Here is an 18,294-nt window from a genome sequence, read left to right on the forward strand (position 1 = left end):
ATGTGGGCGTACCATGGATTTATATAGAGGCAATATGATATTTTCTGTTCTATCCCTTTCCTAATGATTCCCAACATTGTGTTTGCTTTTTTGACTGCCGCTGCACATTGAGTTTTCATGAGGATGTTTTCAGAGAACTATCCACAATGACTCCAAGATCTCTTTCTTGAGTGGTAACAGATAATTTAGACCTCATCATTTTATATGTTTAGTTTGGAGTATGTTTTCCATTGTGCATTACTTTCAATTTATCTACATTGAATTTCATCTGCCCTTTTGTTGCCCAGTCACCCAGTTTTGTGAGATCCCTTTGTAACTCTCCGGAGTCTGCTTTGGACGTAACTATCTTGAGTAGTTTGTATTATATGCCAATTTTGCCACCTCACTGTTTATCTCTTTTTCCAGATCATTTATGAGTATGTTGAATAGGACTGGTCCAAGTACAGACCCCTGAGGGAAACCACTATTTACCTCTCTCCATTCTGAAAACTGACCATTTATTCCTACTCTTTGTTTCCTATCTTTTAAACAGTTACTGATCCAGGCGAGGACCTTCCCTCTTATCCCATGACAGCTTACTTTGCTTAAGAGCCTTTGGTGATGGACTTTGTCAAAGGCTTTCTGAAAACCTAAGTACACTGTATGCACTGGATCACCCTTGTCCACATGCTTGTTGACCCCCTCAAAGGATTGTGAAAGTACCTTTTGTTAATAAACCTTACCTCAGGAGAGGGACTTTATTTTGATTCTTCTCTCCTGCTGATATAAAATAATTTTAACAAAAAAATTCAGCTGCACCTTTGGTAACACTAGTAGGAGATCTAGTGTACTCCAGCAGCTGCTAGCATTTTTACCACTGTGTCAGTTAAACCCTGCTGTGATATTATATTCTTTTTGTATAAAAACTCCCCTTGACTTAAATTGGAATTACAAACATAGAATGGCTGCTCTGATCAGGTTTAACTGATGTAGTGGTAAAAGCTCAGAAAGCTGCTGGAGCTTTATCTAGACTAGGGTTACCACTGGGGCCATTTGATTAAAATTCTCTTGTGTTAGCAAGTCCATTTTTTCGAAAAGGGGGGATGTCAACCACTTTCGCTGCTATTGTAGACATTTTATTTTAACTTTCATTAATGTAAAAATGTTTATTGCAGCTATAGCCACCCTTTGCCAAAGCCCATATCTCAATTTTTGTTACAAGACACTATTTTTTAATCTGCCAACCACATCTTAGTATTGGGTAATGCACTGAAAACCAGGTATGTTTTTAGGAAAATGAACACAGTAGTGCTAAAGCTGGTTGCACATAATAAAAATAAATGAAAGTTGAATCATAAAAGCTTTTGATTTATTTCCAATTAGCTTATTTTATCCCAGAGACATATTTAAATACTTTTGAAAACAGCAGTAAAAGAAACAGATTGGCTTTAATTAAATATTGATTTAGTCTGCCATTTTTAAAATTGAAATTACATCCATTTTATATTGGTTGAACACCTGTTAATTCAGTTAGTGCAGACTTGCCTCCCTGGATTTCCCCCATAAGTACCCCACCACACATACTTTTTCTCTCTTGCCCTGTGCTCTCATGTGTTTATGGAAATAATCCTGGATGGGAAGAATCTCTATTTAAAATTTGCCTAAATGGCTTAGATACTTGATTCAGACCTGCCATGTCAAAGCAAGAGTCCCAATCCCAGATAGTTTTAGAGCCCATTCTACTAGAGCAAAGGTAACTTCTACAGTTAGCCTTCAAAGACATATCTATTTGTAAGATGTTGTAAGGCTTCCATGTGGAGTTCTGTTCAGAGCTGTACTCAGTGTTACTCTCTCATTCATATTGCATGATTGTTTGGGGAAATTGGTTATTCTCTGAACAATTAAGCACTCTTCAGCCACTCTCTGGAAATTGTTTCTGCTTGTTAATCACCCGAAAGTGGGAATTCACAGAAGTAATTCCTGAAGTAGAAAGGAAAGCTAACTACCACTAACTAAAGCTCTCTGAGAATATTATTTCTACAGATCCATGCTTGTCACACTATGTCCTTGTTGCTTTGTAGTCCTGTGCTAGATTTCAAACAGCGGGATGGAAGTGGAAAAGTGTGGGCCATGGATAAGGTTGCCACCTCCAAGACGCAGACAAAACGGCCACTGGCTACAACCCTACCAACAAAAACTGGCCACTGGCCACACCATCACCAACAGCCAAAAGGGTCCTAGTGCTGACTAGAGCTAGTTATTACTAAAATGTTTTAGAGACTCATTTAAAAACCAGACCAAACCAGTAACACAATATGTGTATTTATATGTTATTTTATCACTTTTCTTACCTTATCTTAACATGGTACTGCAGTCCAGGCTACCAGGGCTGTCAATTGTAGAGCACGCTAATGTGTGCCAAGTGAAAAAATAAAAAAGGTATATTAATCTTTTCACCAGCAAGGCAGTACAAAACCGACCAGGTGGCAACACTAGACATAGTCTTTTTATAGATGTTGCCTATTGTGCTTGAGTCTGTGGGTAGAATCGATGTCTGGCCACAGAGGATGCAGTATGGAGTCTTGTGGCATGTTACCTAGAGTATAGATCTGCAAAAGTGGTTGTATTGTGGTTATGGATACCATATAAATACACAGATTAAATAGGAAAAATGCTTGTAGAAAACCAGTTACTAGTAAGTAGCTGTCCTTTTAAGTTATGGTTTATTATGAATAAATGGGCTTCTGATTAATGGAAACTGTTTTTATATTAACTGTTATCAGTAAATAAGAAACCTCTTTCTAAGATTTTATACGGTTAAAGTTTCAAAAGTGCCTAAGCGACTTAGGAGCCTAGACCCCATTTTCAAAAGTGATTCAGGCACATAGCAAAATCTTACTATGTTCACATATATCATAGTATAGTACGAATTGTGTGTGTGTGTGTACACAAAATAAACTGTAATGTATTTAAACATGGCAATGTTTAAATCAGGCAATTTAAAGCATAGCATCTAGTGTTTCGACTAAACTTCCATAAAACTTATGCTTGCATTTTCTGTTTTCTACAAACTACAGGCGGGACACAGAGGTTACCTCGTATGATTGGTGTATCTCTAGCAAAAGAACTCATCTTCTCTGCACGTATTGTAGATGGCGAAGAAGCAAAATCAATAGGATTGGTCAGTCATGTGGTGGAACAGAATGAATCAGGGGATGCTGCCTACAGAAGAGCTTTAGCCCTAGCACAAGAATTTTTACCTCAGGTACAAGATAATGGAGATGTATTTTGATTTTGTTATGGAGTGGATTAGTTCACAGTAGTATAGTACAATGGTTAAATAGTAAATATGAAAAGGAACCAGGTAAATCAAGAAGAAAATTACCATTCTCTCGATTTAACGTCTGCACTGTTAAGTTTTGTGTTCCTATTTACTTTCAAATTAACATTGTAGATTATTTTTTTACCAAATTAAAAAATTCTGGAGACTACAATATTACTATTGAAATGACATTGAACACTTTGGGAAACAGTTGAGGATAGGAGAAAGACAAAAAGGTCAAGTGAAAATAGAGGCCTGTCCTCTTCCTTACTATTCTAGCCATATTAAGTTTTCTCTTAATCCTTTGGCTCAGGGAGTCTGGATTTCTCAATATATTTGCCATAGTAAAATGTACAGATTTTCTGCATGTACAAAATCCATTAAGTGAACACTGTGACTGTTGAAATCCTCATTCTTTTTCATATTTACATTTGTTACTAACATCCCCTTGGAAACTTAACAGTAAAATTTATTTCCAAAATTAATGTCTTTTTCCATTTATGCAACATATTGTTTTTACTGGAAGGCTCATTTGTTTGCTTTCTGGACTACGTACACCAGCACAGTGATATCATCATTCTCATGCACTGCTTTAGGTTACATGCCCTCTTTTCCTTTCACTTGATGTAACAGTGGCAGAAAGACCTGAAATATGACTACTTTCAGACAGCCATACTCCAAATATTCAGCATTAGAGGACTTCATATAAGTTAATTATGGGTTGCCTTACTTTGAAATGTCACTATTGGCTTCTCCTTGACTAGAGAATCTGCTATCTGATTTTTCATGGCAATCAGTCAGGGAGCATGGTGGGGGAACTTTTCTGAACAGTGGAGGATTAACCGATGGGGCCTGTGCCCAGGGGCCCTAGCCAATTTGGGGCCCGCACAGGAGCACCGGAACCAGTGTAAAAGTGGGGGGCCACTGCCGCTGGAACTGTGGCTCCACCCCTGCTCCTATTCTTCCCCCTTGGGATCCACCCCCTCCTCCACCTCTTCCCCCGAGGTCCCACCTACTGCCAAGCTGGAAGCTGGAGCTGGGCCATGGTAAGAACTGCCCAAGGAGCCAAGGACACTGTGGGGAGCCCCAGACACTCCACCTTGTCCTAGGCAAGTCTTATCAGCTCTCCCACCTTGAAGTGCAGCCTCTGCCACCACCACTCAGCACATGCCCAAGGCTACTATGCCCATGTTAAAAAGTGAGTGGGCATGGTCTCCCTGGATCCCTCTGGTTCCAGCACCCCTGGGCCTCCAAGGTGTGGGGAACCCAAATGTTCTTTGTGCCCAGGGCCTCAATAACTCTTAATCCATCTCTGTTTATGTAGCTGACCACTCTGTCTCTCAATCACAATAAAGTGCACACATATCAGTGTTTCTGCTTGCAGTGCATCCAGTAGTTGTTTTCTTCTGAACCATCAACCAAAACACCAATTTGTCATCCTCCCTCACTGTGGCGTGCAAACGTGAGGGAACTAGACCGATTTCCATCCCCAAAACACCAGAACTCTAGGAAGAAATCAGTGTGACCTTCTGGAAAAAGCTGCAAGAACCTTGGTGATGATTGATTGTGACATGCCCCCTTTCTGCCCTAGACATCAGTCTTCACCAATCTCCTCTCCCTCCTCCCCACCCCAGTATCCATGAGAAAACTGATCATGGCCTAATCTGTATCTTTCTTCTTCCTCCCATCAATCCACAAAAGATGCCACTTCTTCCCTTTGATCTCAGATGTCTGAGATTCTAGATGTTTTAATTTTTTAAAATGAAAATATATATAATCATACACATATGTATTTTAAGTGCACAACACTTACTCCATTGGATCTCCCAGATGTATCTTGTTTTTCTTTATCTATCTTGTAGATTATAAATTCTTTGGGTTAGGAACTGTTTTGATATTTATTTGTTATAACAAATTTATAATCTTTTGATGTGCTTCACGGCCCTTGAGAAATGAACAGTCCTTGAGCACTGCAGGTTGATACTGAGCTCACAACAGAAATGGAATATCTTCAGGGAAACATTTCAGAAGACTTTCCACATGGGCAGTAGAGAAGATTTTTGGGGGAATCACCAGTGTCCAGAATATGACTGAGTTTTTGGGGAGCTATTGATAAATCCTCTTCCCTGTTGAAGGCTCTGCGGGAAGACTAATCCCATCCAGATCCTGGTCTATATTGAGCGCCATTTAAAATAAAATTCTCATTTACTTCACCACTTTATTTGGCTTGCCACAGTAACTGCAGAAATCCCTCTTTTTGGGTGGAAAATACTGCAAATTATACAGTAAATTTAACTACCGTTGAAAATAAGTATTGTTTTTTGTTTTTAAAACCCTATTATCAAACATATGAAAAAATGCATTTTAAAAGAAAGAGGACCTGGATTATTATTTGTATCCACAGACTCACACTGGAGACAGTGCAGAGGTTAACTGCTCTAATAGGAGCTCTGATGGCATTGTGTCTCATATACAATTCTAAATAACCATTGAAGAGAATGCACTAGCCTCTCCCCTCTGCATCCTACCAGCTCTTTTGGCCAATACGTGTGTTTGTAGAAGCTAGTGCCTGTGGGGGCCCTAGCTATGCAAAGTACTTGTACCCCCTCTGGACCAGCTCTAGGCACCAGCAAAGCAAGCATGTGCTTGGGGCGGCACATTTCCAGGGGCAGCATTCTGGCCATCCTTCTTTTTTTCGGAAAAATCCACGAATGTACAAAAAGAAAATAATACATGAAGATCAAAAAAATCTCCAGTAGTGTGATAGGAGTGTGACGTGAAAAGTATCACATCGTGATACGGTCACTCATAATGTGAATGTGCGTAAGTGTGTAAACGTTAACAGTTATTGATTAATTAAATCAGGAATCACAATTACTTGTGTCTACTGTGCCGCCCTATCGGCGCCATTTGCGCCAATTTCCATGTCGCGTCGGTGCCAGTGATTATAGGGCTAAAATGCCAGGACAAAAATGAAAACTGCTTTCCGGTGCTGCTTACCGGCAACAAAGAGAGAAATGGCAAAAAGAATTAGAAAAACTATCTCGTACGTCAAATAAGTATTTTTAAAAAGTCAACAATCAAGAGAAAGCTGTAAGCAATGCATTGAAAGTGATTATTCATCAACTGATGAAGACCAATCGAACCAAAGATTATCTTTTTCAACTGATAAAGATGAACAACAATCCTACCAAAGATTATCTTAGCTAACTGATAAAGACGAACAATCACAATCCATCCAAAGATTTACTTCTTCAGCTGAAGAGTCCAGAAACGAAGAACTGTTATCCAAATCTAAAACTGAAGAACAATTATTGGAAGGTGGAGAGACTGACATAGGATGGAGTCCAAGTACTGGACCAACAATAATTACCGATGCAATGCTAATGATTATTGTGAAAAAAAGTCCTTCAAAACTAGATCCTACATTTGAATATCCATTTAATGAGTCAAATCGTCAATTTATGCCATCCAATATGAAGAGAAAAATGTGGAACAAATTAATAGATTGTGGTTAGTGTATTCACAGACCAAAGATGTAGTTTTTTGTTTTTGCTGCAAACTGTTCTGTAACTCGGACAGTCTTATGGCAACTGCAGGTTTTAATGACTGGCAAAATTTGCATCAGCATTTGAAAGAATATGAAACATCAAAAAATCATTTACGCTCGTTGACAAATTGGATTGAGCTGCAAACCGATTACGTTCTGGTACAACAATGGATGCGGTACAGCAAGGTCTACTAAATTTAGAAATTCTATGTTGGGAAGCTGTGTTGGAACGTTTACTGGCAATCATTAATTTCCTAGCCGAACAGTGCCTCGCATTCCATGGATCCTCGGATATTTTATATGAGAATAACAGTGGAAATTTCTTGAAATAGGTTGAGTTATTGGAAAAATTTGATAGTGTTATGGCTGAGCATGTTTGAAGAGTGAAAGATGGAAAGATTCACACCCATTATTTGGGTAAAAATACACAAAATGAGATGTCGCCGTGTCCGGTTTCCACTTTAGGGCTCTGAACCGCCGACGGGCATGCTTGGGTGTTACCCCATTCTGATTCTGGCCTGTTTTTTAAAAAGTTCATAACTGTTCATGTGTTCCTTAGGCATTTCAGCTAAGGGTCCACTGAGCTGTGGCCTCAGCTCTACCATGTACTGGTCTACAGAGATGCTGTACCCAAGGCAGGGCCTTTCGAAATTTTCTATGAAGGCCTCTGTATCATCGCCTACCTTGTAGGTGGGGAGCTTTCTGGAATGGGAAGCGGTACCTGGAGAAAGATTGCTAGGGTTGTCTGGTATATTTTGCTTAGCCCTTGCCATCTCTAACTCCAGTTCATGCTTCCTCTCTCTTTCCCTCTCCTCCTGAGCATGCTTCTGGGCCTCCCTCTGGGCCTCCATAGCTCTCTCACGGGCAGCTTTTTCTGCCTCCATCCGTCTATCATGTTCTTTTTGTCTCTTATCAGCTTCAAATCTGGCTAATTCTAATTTCTTTCAGATGTCACGGTCAGTCATCCTAGCCTTTCTGTGTTTAATGTAGCCTAACCCGAGAGCTAGAAAGAAAAAAAAAAACACTTGTGAATTCCCCTGTGGGAGGTTAACTACCCTGCCCTCAGGTAGAGAAAAAAGAACTCCAGGTGCTCCCAGCTTTAAAAAAAAAATCCTTAAAAAAAAACAAACCTCCCTGCTTTCCAAGCAGCCAAAAGGGGGGAAAAAATGTCCTTTTAAAAATCCTATTGTGCTTTTGGTTCAGAATGATCCCACCGCCCTGCCACCATGGCAGGGTTCCCCTCCCCACTCTGTACTCTAGGGTACAGATGTGGGGACCCGCAAGAAAGACCCCCTAAGCTTATTTCTACCAGCTTAGGTTAAAACTTCCCCAAGGCACAAATTCTTTGCTCTTGGAGGGTATGCTGCCACCACCAAGTGATTTAACAAAGAATCAGGGAAGGGACCACTTGGAGTTCCTATTCCCCCAAAATATCCCCCCAAGCCCTTGAGAATAATATCCTAACCAATTGGTTACAAAGTGATCACAGACCCAAACCCCTGGGTCTTAGGACAATAGAGAAATCAGTCGGGTTCTTAAAAGAAGGATTTTATTAAAAAAAGAAAAAAAGGTAAAAATCACCTCTGTAAAATCAGGATGGAAAATAACTTTACAGGATAACAAAAGATTCAAAAACACAGCAGAACTTCCTCTAGGCTTAGTTTCAAAGTTACAAAACACAAGAATAAACCTCCCTCCAGCAGAGGAAAAATTAACAAGCAAAACAAAAGATAATCTAACACGCCTTGCCTGGCTTTTACTTACAATTTTTGTAATATGAGAGACTTTTAGGATGGTTTATAGGAGAAGGAGTTTTCTGACCTGATGCTTCTCTGCTTCCCAAGAGAACACACACAAAAAACCTCCCCCCCCCCCACAATATTTGAAAGTATCTTCTTTCTCCATTCGTCCTTTTGGTCAGGTGCCAACCAGGTTATTTGAGCTTCTTAACCCCTTACAGGTAAGGAGGAATTCTAGGCTACCCTTAGCTGTATCGTTATGACATGAGATAATACAATTAATTTCTAATGGAGTACGTAATGAAATTTTATCGAATTTGAAACATGCCAAATGTTATAGTTGATCTGAGCAAAACCAAGCAAACATCAATAGTTTTACGATTTGTGAAAACTGATGAAAATGCAGAAGTGAAAATTTGTGAACACTTTCTAGAATTTATACAAGTGAACAAAACTACTGGGAAAGCCCTCACAGATGGCCAAGGGTACAATAACGGCTCAAACATGCAAGGACGACATGCAGGAAAACAGCAAAGAATATTGAATTTAAATAATAAAGCTTTTTTCATTCCTTGCCATGAGCATTCACTCAATCTGCTTGTCAATGATGCCGCCAAATCATCTAAAAATGCCGTTTCATATTTTACCACAGTGCAAGCAATTTACAACTTTTTTAGTGCTTTCACACACTGTTGGGCAGTCTTGAAGAAGCATCTTGAACAAAAACTCACACTTAAACCTCTAAGTCAAACTAGATGGGAAAGTAGGATGCTATTAGTCCATTCCGATATTCATCAGGAGAGATTTACAATGCACTATTCGAAATAAGCCAGGACTTGTTATATGATCCTTCATTTCGACATGAAGCTGAAATGTTGGCTCAGAAAATGATGCAGTTTCAATTTTCATGTTGCAGTTATTTGGCATAATATTCTAAATCAAATTAGTTTGACCACAAAACATAACCATAGACATATGCGAGGCAAAGATGATTTTGAATAAAATGCTGGAATATTTTAAAAAGTACCATTCAGATGAAGGATTTGAAGAAACTGCAAAGAAGCAACAACAATAGCAGAGGATCTTGATTTTGAATCAACATTTGCACCTCAACCATTCATTCGTCCTCAGAAAAAAACAAGACAGTTTTGTTATGAGGCTCATGATGATCCTATTCTTGATCCAAAAGAAAGGTTTAAAGTTGAATGTTTCTATTGTATTTTGGATGTAGCTATAACTTCCATTGAAGAAAGATTTTATCGGTTGCATGGTCATTGTGAAACTTTTGAATTTTTATACGATATTGTAAATATTAAAAATCAGTTTCCCAAAGAAGACCTCATGAAGCACTGCCAAAACCTACATTTAGCGCTCAGTACTGATAACGCTGCTGACATTGATGGAGTAGAATGTATGATGAATTAATACCTTTATCTGAGCTAATAAGTCCTAAAACTTCTCCTCTAAAAGTATTAGAATTTATAGCAAGAAATGATTATTTCACTATAAACACTGCTATAGCATTATGCATTCTTTTAACATTACCAGTATCAGTGGCTTCTGGTGAGCAGTTTCTCAAAGCTGAAATTACTAAAAAATTATTTGAGGTCCACCATGTCTCAAAATCGTTTGTCAAGACTCGCATTAATTTCATTGAAAGTACCATTGCAAAAAATTTAGATTTCTCTGAATTATTAAAAGACTACGCATGTATAAAAACCAGAAAAATTCAGTTCATATAAATTCTTTTAATTTATGAGTAACCGGAAGACACTAATGTTTTTAATTACAGTGTATAGTTGAACCCAAATTGTTTGTAATTGTGATTTTGTTAAAATTAAATGACTACACAAGTAGGAAATTGTTTTATTTCACTAACTACAAATTCTGTTTTCATTTTTTTAAAATTTTAAACAGTCAAAACAAAACAAAAACATTGCAAAGTGCAAACGTGTAAAAGCCAAAAAAAAAGGGATGGAGGGGGGTGGCCAAAACTTTTTTTGCATGGGGCGGCAAAAAACCCAAAGCCGGCCCTGCACCCCCTGAATGAAAGGATTCCTATCATTCCTGGCCCTTCTGTGGGACACTGAGCTTCTTGCATTGTCTCCCTCGCTCCCTTGCACGGTCTGAGAGAGGTCAACCATAATCTGACTGCTGGCATGGTTTTGCAGCTTATGCATTTTAGTTTTGAGGCTAGTTTTGATTTATTTTCTTTTTGTTGAGGTGCTTCCATGTCTTTTTATTATATGCTCATGAGGACATAATATAGTAGATCATATAGAGTCCTATAGTACCGTCATTATTTGGTTACTTTGAACCTAATTTCTAAAGGTGTTGAGCACCCACAACTCAAGTTTAAGTCCATTGGAGCTGCTGGTGTTCAGCACCTCTAAAATTTAGGCTTTTTATGTTGTTTTGGTACCATATCGTTTTTGAAAATTATATGCTGCTTTTAGTGTTTTTAGTTCTAGAAACATATATTTGGAAGAAAGTGTGTATCATGGTCACATTACTTATTCAAAAGTGTAGACAAAGCCTACAGAGTGCTAATATGATAGCATTCATATGTAGACACTTTACATCATAATTTTGCTGTATCTGCTGACATGTAAATCTATCTAATTTATTTTTAATTTTAGGGACCTCTAGCAATAAGAGTTGCAAAATTGGCAATCAATCAAGGGATGGAGGTAAGGATATATATTTGTTGGTAACAGTGAGTGGAAGCCTAGAGGGCAGGGAACAGTTCCCAAAATAGAGAGTTAAAAATTAATTAATGTTTTTTCTAGACTTGTTTTAAATTACAAACCATATAGTCTTTCAAAACCTAGTTGGTTGAATCCAGTCTATAGTAAAGCAATGGTTCTTATTTTTGTGACTTCATATTGATTTCATCCTGCTCCTGAAGATATGGTTGATGCTGACTGGGCACTACAGTACCAAAACTTGGTAATTCCACCTCTGCTATAACTGATACAATGTGCTAATTATTAATGTTAGAAAGTAAACATACAACTTGTTGAATACTAGTTCATGTCAAAGGGTGAGGAAGAAAGCTTTCCTAAATTCATGTGCAGGATGCTGTAAAAACTATCGTTGTTTTAAAACTAAATTATATGAAAATCCATCCCACCATCAACAGGATAAATGTTTTCCAGTAAAACTGAAGGCCAAAAAGGACATTGCTGCTTATAATAATTTAGTATAGAATAGAATAGTATTAACATAATATCAGGAATCTGATTTAAATGCAAAAAGACATGCCGAGTAACCACTCCTGAGTGCTCTCTATTGATCTAGCTCTAGAGTTCATTAAGATCTGAGCAGACTCACACTTGTGCTTAACTTTAAGCCTATGAGTCTCCTGCTGAACTCAATGGGACGACTCAGATACTTAAAGTTAAGCACAGGCATGAATCTTTGCAGCATCACAACTTAGAGTACAGTCTGGCCCAGAGAAGAGTGTGATCACAGCTCATTTGCAATGTAAAACCTCAATATAACAGGATAAGTTAAGGATGTATTCTGTTTTAGGTTTTTTGTTTGTTTGTTTTAAAGGTTGACATACAACTAGTCAAACAACTGAGTTCAGTAGGGTTACATTAATGATTAATTTGAAAAGTACACAAAGGGTGTAAATTAAGCTCACACATACAAATTAGTTTTTTAAGGGTATAAATCCAAGGTTGAATTCAGTGGTACACAAGGGAGAAACTTTTGAAAGAAAAATTCTAAGTCCCAGACACAGTAGGTAGGTGAGTCAGAATGACCTTGTTGACAAACCCCATGTGGTACACAAGGTGCCAGCTTTCAGACACTAGTAGAAAAACTGCTTGCTGATGTAATAGATGACACTTATGAAAAGGAGGTAGCTAAATGAAGAGGAAATAATGGAGGAGGAAAATAAGCCAGCTGTTCAGGCCACCACACAAAGAAATCTCAGAGGGTCCCAGAGGCAGTCCAAGATCACAATTGGTTTCATCCTTATATGTGGGAGAAATATATTTTCATCATCAAGACAAGTCCTTAAGAGATATAGGTTCCTGGCAGATCAAGCTCCTACAGATCAGTCTCTAGCTAGGTCCTTAAGATGGTCTGCGTGGGTATTCAGTCTGTCCGTTATTGGCAGTCTTATTGCACCACCAAAGCTTTTGTTGACCATGTGACTGCTGACTGTGTAATAGCATTTCTTGAGAAACACACTTTGTAATTCATTGGACTTCCATACATATATATATATATATATATATATATATCAGTTAATTTATTAAAATAGTTTGTTAAAATTGAAGTATATTTTAAATTGTACAACATTGGAATCATAATAGGTAAAATGCATGGATGTAAATGTATTTATTGTCAAGTTTATATATATATATCAATATATATATATAAACTTGACAATAAATATATATATATATATATCAATGCATATTATTGATACAGCAAATAAAGGACATGTAAAAATGATACAATTTATATAAGTAAAATGTATTAATAAGATTATGTAATAAAATAATGGAAGGAGACATATTATATCACATCAGGAATATATGTACCTTATCAATGTATTACCATATTTCACAAAAATATGTCTGAGTATATGATTGCTGTTTTTTCACTATGTACTATATATTGAAGTATGAAAAGATCATGAAATTATCCCTTTTTTAAGTGTTGAAATTGCAGTTGGGTCAAACATGTTTTCTCAAAACAATGGGTGGGCTTTATGAGCACTTCTCTGATGCAAATGTAAGATAAAGTTCCATAATAAACATTGACATAAATAGCATCTGGCCTGCTTTTCAGGAGGTATAACTCTTTATACTGTATGGTGGTGAGTAACTTCTTCTTAGGTATAATTAGTTTTTCAGATTAAGTATCTCAACTTATTATTTGTATTTCAGTAGCACTCATCATGTTCTAGGTGCTTTCCTTACATACTGAAAGTCTCATCCTGGAAGATAACTGTTTCAAAACTTGTTTGTTAAAACATAATTAATGACTGATTTACATGCAGTCTAGGTTTCTGCCCAGTAATAGCTGAAACAATTAAAATATGCAGCTAATTAATGGGTTTTAGCCAAAGACAATTTGTAGTAAGACAATGCATTGTGCATTCACCTATTATTTCTGACAGTCTATTAAATAGTGATTACATCACAGAATAAGGAAACTGATTACAAAAATACTGACCAACCCATATGTGCCCGCAAGGACCGGGGGGGAGATACCAGCGAAAGGAGGACGCTCAGGCCTAAGAATAGTAAACTATGCTTTATTGAAGGAAGGAAGGAAAGAAGGAAGGAAGGAAGGAAGAACTTACTCTCCAATCTGCGCGGGGAGCCCCTAGATCGTGCGGAGGGGCTGCCGGGGACTCTGGCCGTTCGTGACAGCTGACCAGGCAGGACTCCGCCTAGGGGGAGTCCTCTGCAGCTCTATATTCTCCGTGCTTTTCTTGAGGTTACATGGGGTCAACAGCTGGTTACATTCTTATATGTATGATTTATGCTTATTACATAAACTGACTTGTTTATAGGGAAAAATATGCTGAGCTATGCTACAATATCTTTTAGCAGGGTCTGTCGGACAAAGTTCATTGAAACTGCCTGCATCCTTCGCTTACATCCAGTCACGTACTCAGTCCACCACTTAGCTCCTCGCCAATCTTCCGCAACCTTGCCCCTACACCATAACCACAGGACAGTGAAGAATTTCTGCATAAAGATACTGTGAAGAGGGACTCTGCTGGACTACTTTAATGTTTGGGATATAGGAATATAGTATTTGAGTTAGCTGTCAGAGAATAAAGTGTGTGCTATGTACAGAAAGTTATTCACTCTTACAATATTTAATTTTTGTTTCCCAGGTGGATTTAGTAACAGGCTTAGCAATTGAAGAAGCCTGTTATGCTCAGGTATGTAACACAATTATGCAAAAAATCCCAAAAAACAAAACAAAACCCCTCAGTTAAAGCCTGCATTGAAAATCATACAGAAATGCAGCTTGAAAATAATTTATATTTTCTCCCAGCAGCATTTTGGATATGAAATTTAACCCTTCCTCTTAGCCATTTCGATTTTTTTTACATGGAAATCTTAAAGAAGGAAGTGGAGTTTAAGACAAAATCAAGCCCTTTGTATAAAGGGGCTATTTAGGAAGCGGAAGTTGGATGTAGAGCCAAATCTTCAGATGGTGTAAATTGATATATCCTTGTTGACTTCAGTGGAGATATGCTGATATATAATGCCTGAGGATCTGGTCCATAATCTCATCCATAAACTAGAGAGATTCTGCCTTGATGCCTACACAGAGGGAAGAGATTCCCTGCATGTTTTACCCCAACCCCTTAAAAAGAGTAGTAAGTAATTAAGTAAGAGTAGAGTCATTATATTACTTCTGTATTTGGCATTGGTATGACCCCTACTGTAATACTGTGTTCAGTTCTAGTTTCCACACTTCAAGAACGATGTTGAACAGTTGGAGGGGGTTCAGATAAGAGCCACAAGAATGATTAAATTATTGGAAAAGATGTCTTACAGTGGAAGATTTTAGGAGCTCAATCTGTTTAGTGTATAAGATTAAGGGGTGACTTGATCCAAGTCTGGAAGTACCTCAGTGGGAACTGAAATTTGATAATAGAGGGCTCTTCAATCTAAGTATAATAAGAACCCGTGGCTAGAACTTGAAGCTAGACAAATGCAAACTAAAAATATGATGCAGTTGTTTAACAGGAGGGTAATTAATCATTGAAAAAATGTACAGAGTGTTGTGATGGATTCTTCATCACTGGAAATTTTAAAATCAAGATTGGCTGCTTTAGATCAAGTACAGCTATTGAACTTGAAGCAGGAATTTATACTTGGAAGTCCTTTTGCTCTATTATGCAGGAGGTCAGACTATGAAATGTGTGAGTAGAATTGCATGGTTAGAAGTAAGCGTACAGTGCATGGTTAGTTTTATGTAGTTTTAATTTTATAGGTGTGAGCAGGGTTTCAAACTAAAGAGTAAACTTTTGATGACGACCTAAAGTGATATGAGGCTTGATCATTTAGACAGTAGAACAAGAGCCTGTTTTGTTATCTGGCTACTCTATCTGAGGAATTGTTAATATGCCCATCACTTCAGCATCTTTTTAATCTCTTCAAACCATTGCCATATCCCCTCCAAAGGTGGTATTTACATGTTACATAAGGAAATACTGCAGGCACTGTAGTTGATCATTCAAGAACTTGTGAGAATTTTAACTCTCCCCCCCCCCCCCCCCCCGCCCACCTCTCACCAGTAGTTCTGGGTGCATCTACTGTCAGCAGTGTTAGACTGCCTGGGAAAGTATAACTGTGGGTTTAAAATAATTAAGTTTTTTTGGTCTTCTTATTTTATAGCTTTAATGATAAACTGTTCTTTCGGTACTGAAAGAAGTGTGTTTAATAATTATCCTAAAACACAGAAGGCCAGATCTTCAACTAGTGTAAGTCAGCATGGCTGAAGTAACTTCTGTGGAGTGATACTGATTTATACCAACTGAAGATCTGGCCCACAGTCTGTAAATCAGTTGTGTGTAGAGTGTTTTCACACCTTTTTGTAATTTCTGTATTACACTTTAGTCTGCAGATTGCGTCCATTAAAGAAAGGTGACAATATACATTATTTTTTAAATTTTGGTATTGATAATACAGAGTTAATCTGTTCTTTGTAGACTATTCCAACAAAAGACAGAATTGAAGGTCTTCTTGCTTTTAAAGAAAAGAGGCCCCCTCGCTACAAGGGAGAATAGGAGAAACTGATGCCTTGAAAATACAAATGAGATAAACATGGAAGGACCTTTCAGCTGCTCTTTGCCTCAGCGCATGGAATATCACAACCACAAAAGTTAAAGCAAACCCTACCTACATTACAGCATCTGGAATATGTCCAGACGTGCCTGGCCCAATAATATGTATCAAGTCATACTCAGCATTGGTTATGAAGGTTGCTCTGTATATTTGCAAGGTCACAGGTTCATAAGCATTTCTTTTATTTCATATGTATGAAACTAACCATTCCACAATTTAAAAAAAAAAAGTAAATTCTTTTAATAGACAAAGCCTATAAAGTGGTATGGAATGTTTGTCTGTTGTACCATTTTATCAAAATAAATGATTTCTACACACCAAAAATGTGAAATTATACCAAATCTGATTTCTAAATGATTCTGTATATCAACCAAAAATCATGGTTCACTGTCTATTCTAGCTGAATATGTAAATTATTAATAAAGTTGGTGGAAATCAGAAGAATGATTGTTTGAAAGATTATAAACTGTATTTACTTGTCTCATACTGTAATAAGTAAGATAAACTTCATTTTGAGACTACTATTCAGTGATGTTCTGTGTTACTCTATATTCATGTTCAGCCTTCAGTCACACACGGCTGTATGGTAAACCTTGCCTCTCATCCCAGATTCCTCCAAAACATCATCTCACCAACACTGTCTACTAGTGAGTAACTTTTAATTCACGTCCCATTTGTTTTGGTTTTTTTATTTCCAGGCTGTATTAAACTTTTTATTGTGGAGCTGTGGTTAAACGCATTCTTAAAGCTAGAAAGTTTCCTTATGCCCCAAAATGCTGGATCTTGTGTGTGACCATTTTTCAGGTTCTAATAATACTGTATTAATATACACCTGCTCTGAATTGAAATACTCTTTTCCTCTGTTGGAACATAAACCTCTGGACTTTGAAGTGTACTATGTGTGTATATGTGCCATGGAAAATGGCCTCTTTAAAATATTCTGTTAACTTTACTGGTAAGTAAATGTGGCTTAGCAATCAGATGTTAACTTACTTATATGGAAACAACCTCCTTTATGTTTGATTTGCATTGTCTTTGTGAAACTTCTGCATGTTCTGCTGTTTCTGCAACATTAGCTATGGTCACTCTCCAGAACTATGGTGATATAGCAGCTGATCAACATGAAATGACAAGAACTCATTAAAATTCGTATCTAGCCATATCTTTACATGTAAATTTGATTATATCTGGTGGACCACGCACTTTGCTGAGTGATAAACTTGCTGAGTTGACCATTTCATGCATGATAATTTGCAAATAAAGCACTGGTGCGTGTTTTGATAGTCATATAAAGCCTTTGAGGTCATTTTCTCCTATTTTCAAAATGCTAAAATGTCATTTTCATTTTTACTGAGTAGGAAATAATTATGTTAATGGGAGAAAAACTATTAAGGCTATGCTGAATGGTTTGTGTCTCATAACTATGATATACGGTCTGGTTATTGAGCTTCCTTTAGTTTTCTAACAAGCACTGATTAAATAACTTCAGTACATGTATATGAAAACATTTTATTGACTTGAAATATGATGGCAGAAAAAATTGTCTGCTCAACCCACTGTGTAAATTCTTGACTTAGGCTAGGAGGTTTGATTTAAGTAAAATATTTTGCTGTCAGAATAGTTACAACATTCCTTTTTCTCAGGGAAAAATGTGGCCATGCTGTGGCATTTTAAGGTCCTTCTCTTGAAGTCAGCAGTTTGAATAATATTGCAAAGTGAGTATAAGATGGAGACTTTTTTCCAAAGTACTTGTAAGTCATGATCCTGGAATAGTTTTGAGGGAAAACTATTCAGCAAAAGATATATGAGAGACCTCTGTGTATGTATAAATTGTAAGTGAAATAACATCATGATGACTTCATCTTGATT

General features: G+C 37.4%; 1 protein-coding gene across 4 annotated transcripts in view; it reads left to right on the plus strand.

Moving 5' to 3' along the window:
* AUH (AU RNA binding methylglutaconyl-CoA hydratase) overlaps positions 1 to 17,794 on the plus strand; it is a 188,132-nt gene extending 170,338 nt beyond the window's left edge. Inside the window, exons 5-8 of one of the 4 annotated variants that reach the window (XM_074953086.1) lie at positions 3,057 to 3,244; positions 11,230 to 11,280; positions 14,460 to 14,507; positions 16,290 to 17,794. In XM_074953086.1, the coding sequence (XP_074809187.1) occupies positions 3,057 to 3,244; positions 11,230 to 11,280; positions 14,460 to 14,507; positions 16,290 to 16,367 (365 nt within the window). In that variant the 3' untranslated portion in view covers positions 16,368 to 17,794. Of the gene's footprint in view, positions 1 to 3,056; positions 3,245 to 11,229; positions 11,281 to 14,166; positions 14,372 to 14,459; positions 14,508 to 16,289 lie in introns of those variants that run through there. The other 3 variants (XM_074953088.1, XM_074953087.1, XM_074953085.1) reach the window with 3 other exon arrangements.
* Positions 17,795 to 18,294: the final 500 nt, after the last annotated feature.

This window comes from Natator depressus, chromosome 5 (assembly GCF_965152275.1).
Source record: "Natator depressus isolate rNatDep1 chromosome 5, rNatDep2.hap1, whole genome shotgun sequence".
Lineage (NCBI taxonomy): Eukaryota > Metazoa > Chordata > Testudines > Cheloniidae > Natator > Natator depressus.